Here is a 15,444-nt window from a genome sequence, read left to right on the forward strand (position 1 = left end):
ATGTCATAAAAAAAGAAAAAATGAAAATGTGAAAATATGAAATAAATGTTCAATTTCATTTGAAATCAAAGAAATACAAATAAACATAGCAAAGGTGTATCATTTTTTAAAAAATCCTTGCTAGGTTGGTACAGCCACTATGGAGAACAGTATGGAGGTTCCTTAAAAAACTACAAATAGAACTACCATATGACCCAGCAATCCCACTACTGGGCATATACCCTGAGAAAACCATAATTCAAAAAGAGTCATGTACCAAAATGTTCATTGCAGTTCTATTTACAATAGCCAGGAGATGGAAACAACCTAAGTGTCCATCATCGGATGAATGGATAAAGAAGATGTGGCACATATATACAATGGAATATTACTCAGCCATAAAAAGAAACGAAATTGAGTGATTTGTAGTGAGGTGGATGGACCTAGAGTCTGTCATACAGAGTGAAGTAAGTCAGAAAGAGAAAGACAAATACTGTATGCTAACACATATATATGGAATATAAGAAAAAAAAATGTCATGAAGTACCTAGGGGTAAGACAGGAATAAAGACACAGACCTACTAGAGAATGGACTTGAGGATATGGGGAGGGGGAAGGGTAAGCTTGGACAAAGTGAGAGAGTGGCATGGACATATATACACTACCAAACGTAAAATAGATAGCTAGTGCGAAGCAGCCGCATAGCACAGGGAGATCAGCTCGGTGCTTTGTGACCACCTAGAGGGGTGGGATAGGGAGGGTGGGAGAGAGGGAGATGCAAGAGGGAGGAGATATGGGAACATATGTATATGTATAACTGATTCACTTTGTTATAAAGCAGAAACTAACACACCACTGTAAAGCAATTATACTCCAATAAAGATGTAAAAAAAAAATCCTTGCTAGGGAATTCCCTGGTGGTCCAGTGGTTAGGACTCCACGTTTTCACTGCCGAGGGTGCAGGTTCAATCCCTGCTCGGGGAACTAAGATCCCACAAGCCGCGGAGTGGAACCAGAAAAAAAAACTGCTAAACTGCTAACACCTAGGCCTGGAAAGTGTTTGTTGCTAGTGCGAGGGCAAAAAAATGCAATTTGTTTGAAAAACAATTTGGCATTATGTATTAAAGGTGTTAGAAATGTTCTTTACTCTTTGATTCAGGAACTCCATATACAGGAATCTAACTTAAGGAAATATTAAGTATTTCAAAATGTGTTAGTTTTATTTACAATATTCATCACTGTATTATTATGAGAGCAAAAAAATCATAAATGGCAAATGTCCAAGAGTAAGGATTTAACTGTGATACATATATCTTACGGAGCACCGTATGACCATTAAAAATGGCACTTAAAGGGGCTTCCCTGGCGGTCCAGTGGTTAACACTCCACGTTTCTATTGCAGGGGGCACAGATTCAATCCCTGGTCAGGGAACTAGGATCCTGCATGCAGCACGGCAGCCAAAAAAAAAAAAAAAAAAAATGGCACTTACGGAGAATTCCCTGGCGGTCCAGTGGTTAGGATTTGGTGTTTTTCACTGCTGGGGCCCAGGTTCAATCCCTGGTCAGGAACTAAGATCCCATAAGCTACGCAGCCAAAAAAAAAAAATGCTGCTTACAAAAAGTATGTAATAACAGTAATGAAAATACTACATATCAAAAAAAAAGAGGTATCTTGTGATTTACATATTTGTGATTAAAAAAATAAAGGCAGCCTGGCGTATTTTTTTAAGTATATAATAACACGAAGAATAAAAAAATGTTTTGTGAGAAAGCCTAATAAAAAATTATAATGTGTGGTACAGTTGGGATTGTTAAAAAACAAAAAAACTTGCAAATCTACACAGAAAGAAAGGACATATACCAAATTAGTAACGTTGGATGTGTTTAGGCAGTAATACTATGACTTTTATTTTCCCATTCTTTGTTTTACTTTTCTGTCCCTTCCAATTTTTTTCTTTAATGAGTAGTTGTCACTTTTCTCTCCCTTTTTAAAAAAGTTCAAGGTCACCATTCTATTCTTCTAACCCAGGTAACTGAGGGTGTGCCTAGGCTCTGATGCAGCTTGGAAATAAAAGTGTAGAGGTTACTAAGTGCCAAATTCTGAAGGTATTTCAAGTGGCTTCTGTAAACTCTTCAGCCAAAGGAGGGAACTGAAGGACAGGAAGAAAGAGGATGTCTTGGAAATTAGTATCCAATTAGGACAGTGTCCGCCCAGCTTGTTCAGATGTTCACCCATTCAACGGGTATAGCTTGTTGCAATCTGACCCAAGGTGGAGAGATGAGGAAGGGCCTTCTGAGAGCCCTGTTCCCCACTGAAAGCCCTATTCTTTGGGAGGGGTAGGGGACACGGATAACTTTGTCCTTTACTCGGTGTACTGGATTTGCAGTGAGCAGGCTACCAGTAGAAAGTAAAGAGAAGGTAGTGAGAGATTGAAGAGAATTCCTCGTACTCCATTCTGCAACTGATCCTTTGATTCACCAGTTGTTGGGGAGGAATATTTGTCTCAGAGAAAAGCCAAACTTACCACGTCTATCTCACACTCCTGTAATTCTTCTTTCTGTATTTCAGGTTCCTCCAATATTGGCTCTGGGAAGAATGAAAATTCAAAAATGAAGGCATTCCATTAAAAGTTAAACACAGAGACTTCCCTGGCGGTCCAGTGGTTAAGTCTCTGAGCTTCCACTGCAGGGTGCACGAGTTCGATCCCTGGATGGGGAACTAAGATCCCACATGCCAGACAGCACAGCCAAAAAAACAACAACAAATAAAAGAAGTTAAACACGGAGTCACCATATGACCGAGCAACTCCACTTCAAGGTACTTGAAGTACCTTGAGAAACTGGCACCCCATGGCCCCTATATCTTCACTTCTAAGTTGCACCAGAGCCTAGCCTCTCAGCAGGCACTCCCTATTCCCCTTTCCTCCCAGATCCTGGTGACCACTAATCTACCTTCTGAGTCTATGAACTTGCCTATTCTGGACATTTTATACTGGTGGAATCATATAATATGCGGTCTTTTGTGACTGGCTTCTTTCACTTGGCATATTTTCAAGGTTCATCCACGTTGTCGTATCGTAGCAGACCTTCATTCTTTTTATGGCTGCATAATATTCCGCTGCAATTTGTTTATCCATTCATCATGGATGGACGCTTGGGTGTGTCCGCCTTTCGGCTGCTGTGAATAGCACTGCTGTGAACACGGGCATACAAATGTCTGTCCGAGTCCCTGCCTCCAGTTCTCTGCAACTAGACATGCCACAGCGAAGGTCCCACGTGCCACAACTAAGACCCAGTGCAGCCAAATATAAATAAATAAATGTATATTTTTAAATTTTTCTTTTAAAAAGCTGACTGGGGCTGGAGGGGGCACAGAAGGAGGCAGGGGAATGAAGGCAGTCAGTATTAAGGTCATTCTAGGCATTCAGCTTCTGGCCTGCCATTCTTCCCCCATCCTGTTCCCACATGGAGAAGTTGGGGCCCACAGAAATCAGCCCCTCTCCAAGCAAACCGTCATCCCCACTCTGGACTCCATAAAACCCAGAGGGGTGTCCCTCTCCTTCCTGATCTGTTGCTCACACAGGAGACTGGGGTAAAACTGGTGGGCCTCCCATCTCCTGTGGGCTGAAAGGAGGAAGGAACAAATGAGGTGCGACCAAAAGACCTTGGGAACAGGACACTCCAACTTCCAGAAAGAAACCCTAAGAGGGGAGTGAGGCACACAGGCCGAGGAAGGAAATCATGAGAAAGGTGGGACAGCTGATTCTAGGAGCTCAGTGGTGAGTGGGATGGGTAACCAAGAAACCCAACGCCCTTCGAGAAAGCCAAGGGCATCCAAGGTTTCAGACAGGGACGAGGCGGGGGAGGGAGACTGAGACAATCTCAAGAGTAAACTGGTTTTGTCCTCTATTGTAATACAATTTATATAAAGTCTAAACCATGCAATACGATACTAGTATGTGATGGTCATGGATACACACAGTAAAATTTTAAGAAACAGGCTTGAAAATGACAAACACCAACTCGGGATAGCGGTGACCTCTGGAGAAGGAGAGAAGGGCTTGGGGGGGTGGCGTGTAGCAGGGGGACAAAGGGATTCACTTGTTGCCATCATGATTTATTCTCACACTGGGTGACGGGTACATGGGTGTTCATTATCTCATTCTCTGTATTTTTTCTGATTTGCCTGAAATACAGGTCTACAATCCCTTAACCAAAACCCTTGGGATCAAGTATATTTCAGAATGTAGACTTGTAATAGCGTATGGCATATGAGACCCCCACCACATCTTGGGGCCTCTAGAACAGCACTCCACAAACTTTTAATGTCAGTATTTCTGCAGTAAAACATATGAAAATGTATACTAAGTGGTTTAAATAGACTATAAATACCTTCATGTCAGTTTAGGTTATGTCTCACCACCAAATAAGTTTGGATGCCAAATTTTGGGGGAAAAAAAACGTTTCAGTTCTTAGGGCTTTTTAAAATTAGAGATATGGGATTATGAACCTGTACTTCTTTTCTTAGTGGGAACGGAGGAGCGCTTAAGGAAGCAAAGGATATCAATAAAGACCTCAAAAGGGTGTTTTGCCCTTTAACCCACCATCCTTCACCAAGAAGTGTTTTAGGCCTGGTCTTAGCCCATTTGGGCTACTATAACAGAACACCATAGACTGGGTGGCTTCTGAACAGCAGACATTTATTCCTCACAGTTCTGGAGGCTGGAAGTCCTAGGTCAGGGTGCCAGCAGGGTTGGGTGAGGGCCCTCTTCTGGGGTGCAGACCTCTCTTTGTGCCCGGCGGAAGGGGGCAAGGAATCTCTCTGGAGTTGCTTCTTCTAAGGCACTAATCCCACTCATGACAGCTCCACCCTCATGACTTAAGCAACCTCCCAAAGGCCCCTCCTACTAACACCATCATATTGGGCATGAGAATTTCAACATATGAATTTGGGGGGGACACAAACATTCAGACCATAGTAGGCCCCCTCTGTCTCCTGTGGGACAGGCCTCAATCCCTCCCCAACTCCAAAGAGTACAGGGATTTTTTTTTTTAATATTTACTTATTTGGCTGCACAGGATCTTTCGTTGTGGCACACGGGATCTTTCGTTGCGGCATGCAAATTCTTAGTTGCGGCATGCATGTGGGATCTAGTTCCCTGACCAGGGATGGAACCCAGGCTCCCTGCGTTAGGAGCACGGAGTCTTAGCCGCTGGACCACCAGGGAAGTCCTGAGTACAGGGATTAAGGCTCATTTCAGGGCTGCCTTGGAGGCCCAAGTCTTCTCTGAACCTCTATCAATTGTCAGCTAGAAAGCACCACATCAAACAATAAAAAGGCTTAGAGCTAAAAGGACTCAGAGATCCTTGGTGTTTGGGGGTCAATGCTCTCATTTAGAAGTTCCCTTTTTTTTATAATTTTTATCGGAGTATAGTTGATTCACAATGTTGTGTCAGCTTCAGGTGCACAGCAAAGTGAATCACATATATATATATATACACACACATCCACTCTTCTCTGGATTCTTTCCCCATATAGGCCACCACAGAGTATTGAGTAGAGTTCCCTGTGCTGTACAATAGGTCCTTATTACTTGTCCACTGTACACACAGTAGTGTGCATATGTCAATCACAATCTTCCAATTTATCCCTCCCCCACTTACCCCCTGGCAACCACAAGTCTGCCCTCTACATCTGTAACTCTATTTCTGCTCTGCAGATGAGTTCATCTGTACCCTTTTTTTAGATTCCACATATAAGCAACATCACATGACACCCTGACATTCCCTTCCCACCCCAGAGGAGTCTCCAAGTTGAACTTCACTGCCTTCCATCCTCCCTCCCCTTGCTTCTGGTACCCAGCTTCTAGGAGCCAGTCCCACTTGAAACTGCTCTTAAGAGAGCTCAGAAGAAAAAATTTGCATGGTTCCAATGTCCAGATCCCAGGGCAAGGCCCTGTGTACCCTGGACCTTTCTCCCATGCCCACGCTTAATCTCTCAACTTTTAGTATTAAAAGGAGATTCTATTTCTCTCCATCTTGACAGGCTGCTAGCAGTGGAAAGAAGCCCCAGGTAAACGGGGAGGACTATTCTTAGCTAACAGTCATAGCTACACTGGCCAGTGCTCTAAGGGGCAGCCTAGTGACAGCAGCAGCTACCAAAAACCTTCCAACCCTATTGGCCCCAGCTCACCCAACAGGAAGGAATCCCTCAGATCAAAGCCACAAGAGGCAGCCTCTTTAAACTCTTTTCTTCCTCAATCTAGACATCAGGCTTCTTTTCCTGTGGCCCTGAACCTGAACCTCCTTAGTCTACCAAGGCCCTGACGAAACGAGGGCAGAGATACAAGAGCCTTAAACAGATGGGAGAAAGATTCAGTCAGGCTTAGGATTCAAAGGATGGCAAAGCAGGCTGAGTCTCCATGGTGATGGGCTTAATGGGAGGAAAACATTATTTGTTTTGCCACCCAGGGTGAAAATGGGAAAAAGGAAGAGATCAAACCCTCTTCACTGGGGTAGGAGCAACCAGGAACACTTGAAATAAGGAAGAAGAGGCTAGGGTAGAGGATTGGCTGGTGAGCTCTTGGTGCACTGGGGGGAAATTTTAAGACAGAAAGAACAAGTATAAGGCTGGACAGGAAGAAAACACAAAACAAGGGACCTAGCAGCAGGCCTGAGATTCCGCTGAACCCCTTGCTTCTTACCCAGAAGCAACAGAACCTGCTCCCCGGCCCTAAGACCCTCCTTCAATACAAACATTCTGCCTCCAAGCCTCTCCCCAGCAGGTACCCACCAGGCTCCTCCTCCTTGAGAGACTCGGGCTCTGCCTGGGACTCACTGCTGGCCGGCAGGGTGGTCTCCACAGCCTGTGCGGCCAGAGCAGACTGAGCGACTCGCCAGCGGGCGCTTCCCCGGCTACTCGCTTCCCGCTTCTTGTCGGCTTTGCTGGGCATTGTGTTGGCAAAACCTGTAGACACACGGAAGCTGGGGGACCACCACCAGATGCACCCCCAATCCTCAGTCGTTTCCCTGGGATAGCCCACTTCCTTCAGGGCGCTGGGTTAAAAATCAAAATCAGTCCCTCGAGGCATGAGGAATAAATGGAAGCTAAACATGAGAGCACAGGGAATTCCCTGGCAGCCGAGGGGTTAGGACTCGCGCTTCCACTGCAGGGGGTACATGAGTTCCGTTCCTGGTCGGGAAACTAAGATCCCACAAGCCCCAAGGCGCGGCCGGGGGAAAAAAAAAAAAAAAAGATGAGGGCTCAGCAGACACCCACTCATGAGGATTTAGGAACCCCTATCTCTGCCCAGAGGTATGAGAACATAAGATAATCAGGGAAACATCTACCACTCTGAGGTGTGGTTGCACACACCCTCAAGCACTCTAGCTCTCAGGGGCCATGGGTGAGTGAGAGAGGGCCCAGGGAAGGGAAGACTGTCCCCAGGTTCCACACTCTCTGTCACGTCACTGAGCAACCAAGATGATTTTCCTATGTACCTCCTTTTCTCCCAAGTTACCCCCTGGAAGCGGGGGAGAAAGAAAAATGCCCCTCCTACCCACACTAAAATCTGTGACCTCCTTAAACAAGGAAGAAACACTATTTGCAACCTGTCTCTTCAGCTTCTCAATCCTGAGGGGCAGAAACCCTGTTCTGTGTGTACTGAAAAGGTGTCTTCGCACAGTTGGCTGAGTCTGTGCTAACCGATTACTGAAGACCAAGAGCGTTCGATTCCAGATGTCCTGAGAACAGACTGGAAGAGGAAGGACAAAGGTCATCCAACAATGAACTTGGAATTGTGTCTGGGGGAGGGAGAAATGGGGCGATGAGGAAGGCCCAGTAGTGCCTCTCTCAGAAAAGCAGGAGGGCGGGAAGCGGGGCATCTCTGGCGGGCGCCCAGGGCAATGTCTGATTCGCTGGGCAGTTCCTCTTCACTCAGCTCTAGCCTGACAAACACCTGTGGCTTTTCTTCCTCATCCCCACAGACTGCCACAGGCATTGATCATACGCTATGAGTTTCACACTTGAAGGATTTGTACTTTGCTCCAAGGAACACCGTTCTATTAGGCCAACACATCAATAAAGCCAGGTACCACAGCGCGGCTTCTGCCATCGGTCTCCAGAGAAGCGTCAGGCTGTGCTTCCCTGCCTCCGGCTGGAGCCTCAGGAACATTCCGGTGGCAAGGCTGGGAGCCACCTTCCCATGGGGTTCGCCCCATGGTCCCACACCGAGGCCCCGGGAGGAGCCTTCTACTAGCCTGGGGCTCATTCTATTTCTCAAGAAATACCGTAGGGGGCCGGCTCTCTCCTCCAACCACCAGTGGCTACCAGTGGGCAAATTTCCCCTCACAGGAGCTTCCTCACACAACTGTCACAACCGTCGCCGCTCCTTCCTCTCAGCTGCCCCTTCCTCTGCCCTCCCCCGCAACTCTCCCTCGTACCCCTCACCACTGCCCCTTCTCCCCGTAGCTTCCCACTCTCCCCGGCATTCCTCCCTTCCTCCCTGGTGCCCTCCCCCGCCAACACACACCTCACGACGCCGACCCTCTCCTCCCTACGCCGACCGACCGGCCACTCCAGCTGAGAAGTTGCCCCGCGTGGCCCTCTCGGGCCGGCGCCTGCACGCGTCGCCTTGGCAACCCCGGGCACGGGCAGCGGGGGGGTGGGGGGGGGCGAGTGGCGGGGGCCCGAGCGCGCCGAGCCAGCGTCCTCGGCGCAGACGCAGAGACGCCCTGATCAGCCGCTCCCGGCTTGGCTGCGCTCGCGTCACCCCGGCGGGGAGCCGGGGCAAGAGGGCTGGGGGGCACGGGGAAGCCGCTAAACCTGGCGGGCTGGAGGGGGGCTGGAGGGGGACGGGAGGCCTGGTCTGAGGACGGGCGGTAAGGACTGGGGCTGGAAACAATGAGTGGCCTCCCGCAGGACACTGAAAAGGCTGGGGCAACCCAAGCGCCCGACCCCGCGCGCGGGTCTGTGAGCTCCATTCCGGGCGAGTCCAGCAGATGGCGCCCGAGGTCCCGTCTGCGAGGCTCACGCGCGCTCTAGAAGGCGTTCCAGGATTTCGAGACAGCCGTGGCTGCAGCTGAGTCCGGGGAAAAAACCGGGGCTGGAGCACCCCTGCCCTCCCGCTCGTTCCCCCTTCTTAATTCGGACTGGGGTCTAGGATCGCCGGGCAGCGCTGGGTGGGGGAAGGAGGGAAGAACGGAACTGGAATTTTTGGAATCTGAGGATTGGCTTTGGAAAGCGTCGCTCGTTTTGGGGGGGACAGGAGGCGGGGACTCTCTGGGGAAGGTGACCGGGCCGGGGAGGGGCTCGGCTCTCCATAAGAACAAAGACAGAGTCGTGGGGAAGCGACAGGAGAGGGGTGTGAGAGGAGGGGCAGACGGCAGCCGGTGCTAGGGGGCGCTGCGGGCCGGGGTGCCAGAAGAGGCGCCTGGAAGACTGAGCCGTACCTGGGACTGGTGGAAGCTTTAGGGAGGCCTGGGAGATGCAGGGAGGAAGCGAGTCAGGGGGATGGGAAGGCACCCTCCCTGCTTCCATCAATAGTGCCTAATTAAGACAAAGCCCGCAGCGAGCCCACTGATTACATTTCCATGAGGAGCTAAATTGATGACATTTTCTTTGCTGGAGGAGAGAAGCTGGCACCTCAGTTCCCCCTTTTCCTGGTTGATGTTCACACCTGACGAGTCTCATTATGCCAGTCTGGCAGGGCAAGGACTGGCAGTCCCTGGTACTCCTGAAGGGCCTGTGGATTAATCCACACCTGAGCCCAGCTCTGACCTCACCATCCTACCTACCCCATTTTTATTTCCAGAATTGACAACCCCTGCCCTTGGCACCCCCCCATTATCCTTCAAGGAGGTTTCTGAGCTCCTGCCCAGCCCACATTCCTGTTGCTGAGGGCAAGGATTGAAGGAGAGAGGGGTCCTGCCACACCCCAAAATCAGCTGCACAGCAAGCAGGGCTAAGTGGGTGATCCTCAAACCAGTTAGGCAGTGGGTGGCAGAGGGGTGACATGATTGGTCAGATCCCCCAGGGAGAAAGTCCCAGAGGAGTGAAGATTTGAGGGGAGGCACAGGATGGGGAGACTTATAGGCGGGGCTCATGGCTCCCTCAGGGAAAGGAATGTTGTGTAGCCCCCATTTCTTTTCTGAACCACCCCCCACCCCCACTGGCCTTGGCTGTGCCTAGGAATCCCAGCCCCCTACATTATGCTAAATAGGTAATCAAACATCTTGCTTTGCTAATTACTGCTCAATCCGATTAAACGCCACTGAAGCTCATCAACAGAGGTGGAGGTAGGGAGAAGGGATGAAAAGGGGGGCAGCCACAGCTGTGACGGGGGTCTTGTCCCCAGGAGCTCTAGGGGACAGCTAGAGAAGCTGTCTAGGAGCTCTGAGAAACAGCCAGGGTAGCAAGACTCAGTACCTCGCAAAGGAAATGGGCAGAAGGGTTGTACGACAGAACCCTTCATCTCTCTGCATCCTCCCGGCCTCAGGCACTCCCTCCTCCCAGAACCTTCATTACTCTCAGAACCCAGGCATCCGGCCATTCCCACAGCTCCCCACACACACCCCTGTCCAGCTTTAATAAGTTCTGTTCTCTCACTGTCAATATTTGATTTCTCAGAGCCATCTCCACGGAGAGAGGGAGCTCTTCCCTTGCTTCCCCCCTACCTTGGCCCTTTTTTGCCCACCCCAGTCTCTTTGTGCCCCCAACCTTCTCTGAACTAGCTGACTTAATGAAATGATATTAAAGTCTTAAGCAAATCCAAAAGAATGGTTGTTATGGTGAAGGGAGTGGGCAGGACGCCTGGGTCCCTGAGGGGAGCAAGGGCTGAGGAGGGGGGAGAGTGAGCCAGAGGCTAAGGTCTGGAGGCCCCAGTCCCCAAGGGGGAGCAGCAGATTTAGGGTGAGCTGGGGGCTGGCCCTTTGGATTGTGGTGGGAAGTGGGGAATTAGGGCTGGGGGCTAGGAAAAGGTGAGAAGAGGGAGGACATTTCTGTGGTCCAGGTCTCAACCTGCTGTCCAGAGCATCCGTCAGGGATGGAGAGGCCAGCGGGGGGCGCAGAGCCCCTGTGCCAGCAGCCTCCCTGCTGAATGTGCCCGGGGCCGGTCCCGTGAGAACCAGAGTAGATTCCTCTTCAGCCCTGACTCATCCCTCTTCCCCCCGCACCCCCCCGCCACGAGCAGACCCCCACAGGTGATTTGTAGCTGATGCCCTCACGATGGTAGCACCGGGAGGGAGTCCGTTCCATGACACGAACCGCCGCCGAGAGCGTCCAGGAGGGGAGAGAACAGAGGCCAAGAGATGGGGAGCCAAGCACCAACCCCCCTGCCCCCACCCATCCCATCTCACTCCCCTGGGGACCCTGGCCCAGCCCCAGTCCCCTTGGGGTGGTGGGAATGCAAGGACATTTGGCTGGGCTGATTGATGAGAGAGGAAGCAGCCACTGGGCACCGAGGCTGCTGTTTGCTGAGCACACAGATTCCTCCCCACTCACCAGCTGCCGCCCCCTGAGGCTGCCGAGTCTCCCCACCACCACCACTAGCCACTTGGATCGGAGGGAGCTGATGCCTGAGTTTCTGATGGCAACTGAGGGAAGTGGGAGAGCCAGGCCATGGAATGCTTCGATTCCTTCTGGGAATCAGGGGACCCTAGGACCTGGTCCCCTCAGAACTCCCTACAGGACTCCACCTTTGCTGCTGCCTTTCATATATCTCTCCTGTGCTGAGTTTTCACTCCCATTTATTCTGTATCCTTTTCCCTACCCCCACCCAACTCTCTGAGCCCATCCCAGCTAGCCCCCTGCCTCCAAACCAGCCTGCCACATTTCTCCCAGCCTGCCTACAGATCCTGAAACTCTCTCTAGGGAAGGGGATGCCCCATGTTTATGACTCCACTTAGGAAGCTCTGTTTTTCATTCTAACTACATTTCCAGTTGTGATGTCAACCATTCCCCATCAGAAATTCCCACTGCAACCCTTTGCTCTGTTCTCCTTTGCTTAAAATCCTCAACATAGACCACAGACACAAACATACATACCTCAACCTAATTTACATCCTGCTTCTGTTTGGAAGGATGGAAAAGTGTGAGCTTCTGTCTGCAGCACAGCCCCCAGGACAGCCTCCATCCTATGCTGGGTTTACCTTCTGTGGTCCCCAGCTCTCTCAGATCCTTTACTCCCACTCTGCTCTAGACTCTGTACCAGCAGCTGTACCACAGCCCCAAAATCTCAGAGCACTATCCCTGCCCTCCCAGAGCATAAAATTTAGTTGAGGAAAACACAGCTCACATCCACACAAGAAACAAAGGGGACCCCCTCCCGCCCCAGACCTTAAAGTAAATGTTTATATCTTTTTCTATAAAACTGGTGTGTTTGTCTGGAAATGTATTTTGTGTGCTGATTTCTTTGTATTTGTTATAATGAAGTAAAAAAGCATGTTTTTAGGTCAAAAAAAGAAAGAAAGAAAGAAAGAAACAAAGGGGAAAAAATGGAAGACGGAGTTAGATCAACTTCCTAAATGTGGATTCTTCCTTGGTCACTTGCTACCCTACACGCTGAGGCTGGGGAAAGACAGGACGCATCTAGAACATGTGTGTGGTTGTGATGTCTTTCTCACTATTCCCAAGCCTGTCGAGATTTCACCTCTATGCTTCGCACTTGCTGTTCCGTCTTTCTGCTCTGCCCTTCCCCATAGTGCCTGCCTTCCATACTCCTCATTATTCAAGGTCCTGAACAAATGTCACCTCTTCAGAGGGACCCTCCTGACCTCCTAACTTAAAGCATCTTCCTGATACTCTCCGTCCTCTTCACTCTGTTTTTTTATATCACTTATCACTACCAGAAATATTATTATGTTGTTCCCCACCAAAATGTGGATTTCATGAAAGCGGGGGCTTTGCCTTATTCACCTCATACTACCAGTGCCTGAAATAGTACCTGGAACAAAGCAGACATTTAATATGATGCTGAGTGAATGAATGAATGAATGAATGAATGAATGTCTTCCTGCACCTCTTCTTGCTTTGTTGTACTTGTTACCCTAGGAGTGTGTTTGTGTGTTTGTACCTAGAAAGCGAATAGGATGGCATGTGTTTTTCTGTGTGGAAGTCACCTGAGCTTTCAAATAGCTCAAAAGATCACTACACATGTGGAAGGCTCTAGATCTTGCATTGTTAATGTCTGGGGAGAGAAGAGTCTATAGATGCCAGTTCTCTGAAGGGGTGTGTCCCAGGGTAATGTGCAGAATGTGCTGTTCCTCTCCCCAGCTGTGCATCTGTCCCCAGGTGTCTTCCTGTCTCTCAGCATGTTATGATGTCTCGGTTGCTTTAGTGAGATGTTTGTCTGTCACGGAGACTATTTATCCCCACTTCTCTTCCCTCTCTTCTCTCCACCTGTGCCTCTGGATATACGTGTAGGGGAGTCTTCCTTGGCTCCCTTGCCCCCTTGCACACACAGCCCTGCCCCAGTTGTGGACCCCTCCCTCTCTCAACTGGGCCCTGTTGCTGGGCTCTGGGTTGCCATAGTGACGGTTGCCAAGTCCCTGAGGCTGATAGCCAGCGATGGGGCTGTCGGCTCCATCCACGCGGGAGGCTGAGGGGGGCTTCCCATTGTGTGAAGAAGGGGATGTTGCCATGACAACCAACCCCCACTAAGGGGCAGGAACCAGCCCTTCCACACCCCCTCCAGCCTCCCCACCTCGGGCAGCTCCAGTGTGGGCTTAGAAGGCAGGAGTAAATGCCAGACAGCCCAGCACCTGGCCTCCCAGTTTTCAACTCCCCTCCTACAGTGCCTGCACCTCTCGGGACCCAGGCATCTTGCTCAGACAGGGGGAGGGGCAGGGATCCCACTGGACAGAGGAGGGGCAGGAGGACCCCTTGACCTCCAGGCAGATGGGAGACAGCGGGAGGGGACCTAAAGTCAGGGGAGGGGCAGGCAGGTCAGAGGTTGTGACCCCCACCGACTGGCTGCAGCGATGCTCCTCACTGCTGCTTTTGTGGTTGGAGAATGGGGCTGAGTCTAGGGAACTGGGCATCTGGGTTTTAGGGGGAGAAGAGCCTGGGTTATGGGTACACAGGGAGCCACGGGATAGGCAGCTTGATGCCTGGATCCCTGAGTCTTCTGGGCACAGGAGTGCCTTGGGCAGGAGTGGGAGGGAATAGATTGAACACGTGAGCATGTTTTTTCCACTTTGTTTCCGACCGAGACTTGCCTTGAATCTGATACTTGGTTTAGCAATAGACACTTGGGCTTTCCCCCCGTGAGTGAACGCATACTCACAGACAGCCCCATTTGGATGTATTGGCAACCCACTGCCACCTGGGTTCCTCTCTCCCTCCCCTGGCAGGGGCTGCTTTCCTCAGCCTCCTCGCCCAGCCCATGACCACACCCCCCTCCGCCAGCCAGGCCCTGTCCACCTCACCCATCCGACACAACCCCCTCCCTACCCCTTGGTTTCATGCAATTCAACACTCAGCTGGAAAGCTGTTCTAATCACCAGTTCTCTGCCCCAATTCACGTCCAGTCATTCTCATCAACTTTTGAAGTTTTTTATTTTTTTTTTTGGTTTTTGTTGTTCAAATTTCCCTTTTACAGTAAAACTATTGAGGTGACGGCCATACCCCGCCACCTCCCCCATGGCAATACCAACTTCCTGTTCTCTGGAAGGAGCGATTAGAAAAATCAAGAAGGAGCTGGGAACTACAGCACCAGAGAGATAGCTTGACCTCTGGTGGACAAAGCAACCATCTTGGCTGGTGATTGAGGTGGCCGACGTGGTGCCCAAAGGCAGCTCTGACCTAAAGGAAATGAGCTGGGAGGAAACTGAGGCAACACTCAATTGTGCACTAGTGGGCAGGAAGAGGTATCAGCTGGTCACTATGGAAAGACTGGCTGTTGCTAAGGACCACTGTCAGCTAGACCAGTCAGTAGGCCACCATTTTGGTCACTAAGAAGGGAGCTGTGTTGAGTTTGAAGGGAGTAGGAAATGGAGAATGTGATGAACAAGACAGCCATCCAGGTTACTGGGGACAACACGTGGGTTCTTGGGGTCATCCTGTTGAGTAACAGAGATTATACTGGGATATGGAAAGGGAAGAACAAGACAAATTGAGCCTGCCATGGCAGATGGCAGCCACCTTAGCTGTCCTAAAAGCAGCACAGAGAACAAGGGAAGGGAGATCCTGGCACGTGACACTGAATACTAGGAAGAACCTCAGTCCACCCGATCTTCTTAGAGTAAGTTCCAGCTTCCTCCTGAAATGGGAAGTTCTTCCTGCCCGCCCTTCTCCACAGAGTAAGAACCATCCACCTCCCCCCCACCCCCCAGACTAAGCCACTTCCGGTTCCAGCCAGACCACTTCCTATTTCAGAAGTGCTACTTCCTGTCCTGGATGAAGGCACTTCCAGTTCCTGCTGCACTGCTTCCACTTCCCAGGCCACTTCTGTCCAGGCCTGGTTACTT

At 50.3% G+C, this 15,444-nt stretch overlaps 1 protein-coding gene across 1 annotated transcript in view; it reads right to left on the reverse strand.

Annotated features, from left to right (window-relative positions):
* The window catches only part of DNAH2 (dynein axonemal heavy chain 2), a gene marked incomplete at its 5' end in the record, with an annotated part of 86,419 nt that extends 79,487 nt beyond the window's left edge, over positions 1-6,932 (reverse strand). Inside the window, 2 exons of the mRNA XM_079904217.1 lie at positions 2,505-2,566; positions 6,773-6,932. Of these exons, the coding sequence (XP_079760343.1) occupies positions 2,505-2,566; positions 6,773-6,932 (222 nt within the window). The remainder of the gene's footprint in view (positions 1-2,504; positions 2,567-6,772) is intronic.
* Between the last annotated feature and the right edge of the window lie 8,512 nt (positions 6,933-15,444).

The sequence above is a fragment of the Stenella coeruleoalba genome (genome assembly GCF_951394435.1).
Source record: "Stenella coeruleoalba genome assembly, chromosome: 19".
NCBI lineage: Eukaryota > Metazoa > Chordata > Mammalia > Artiodactyla > Delphinidae > Stenella > Stenella coeruleoalba.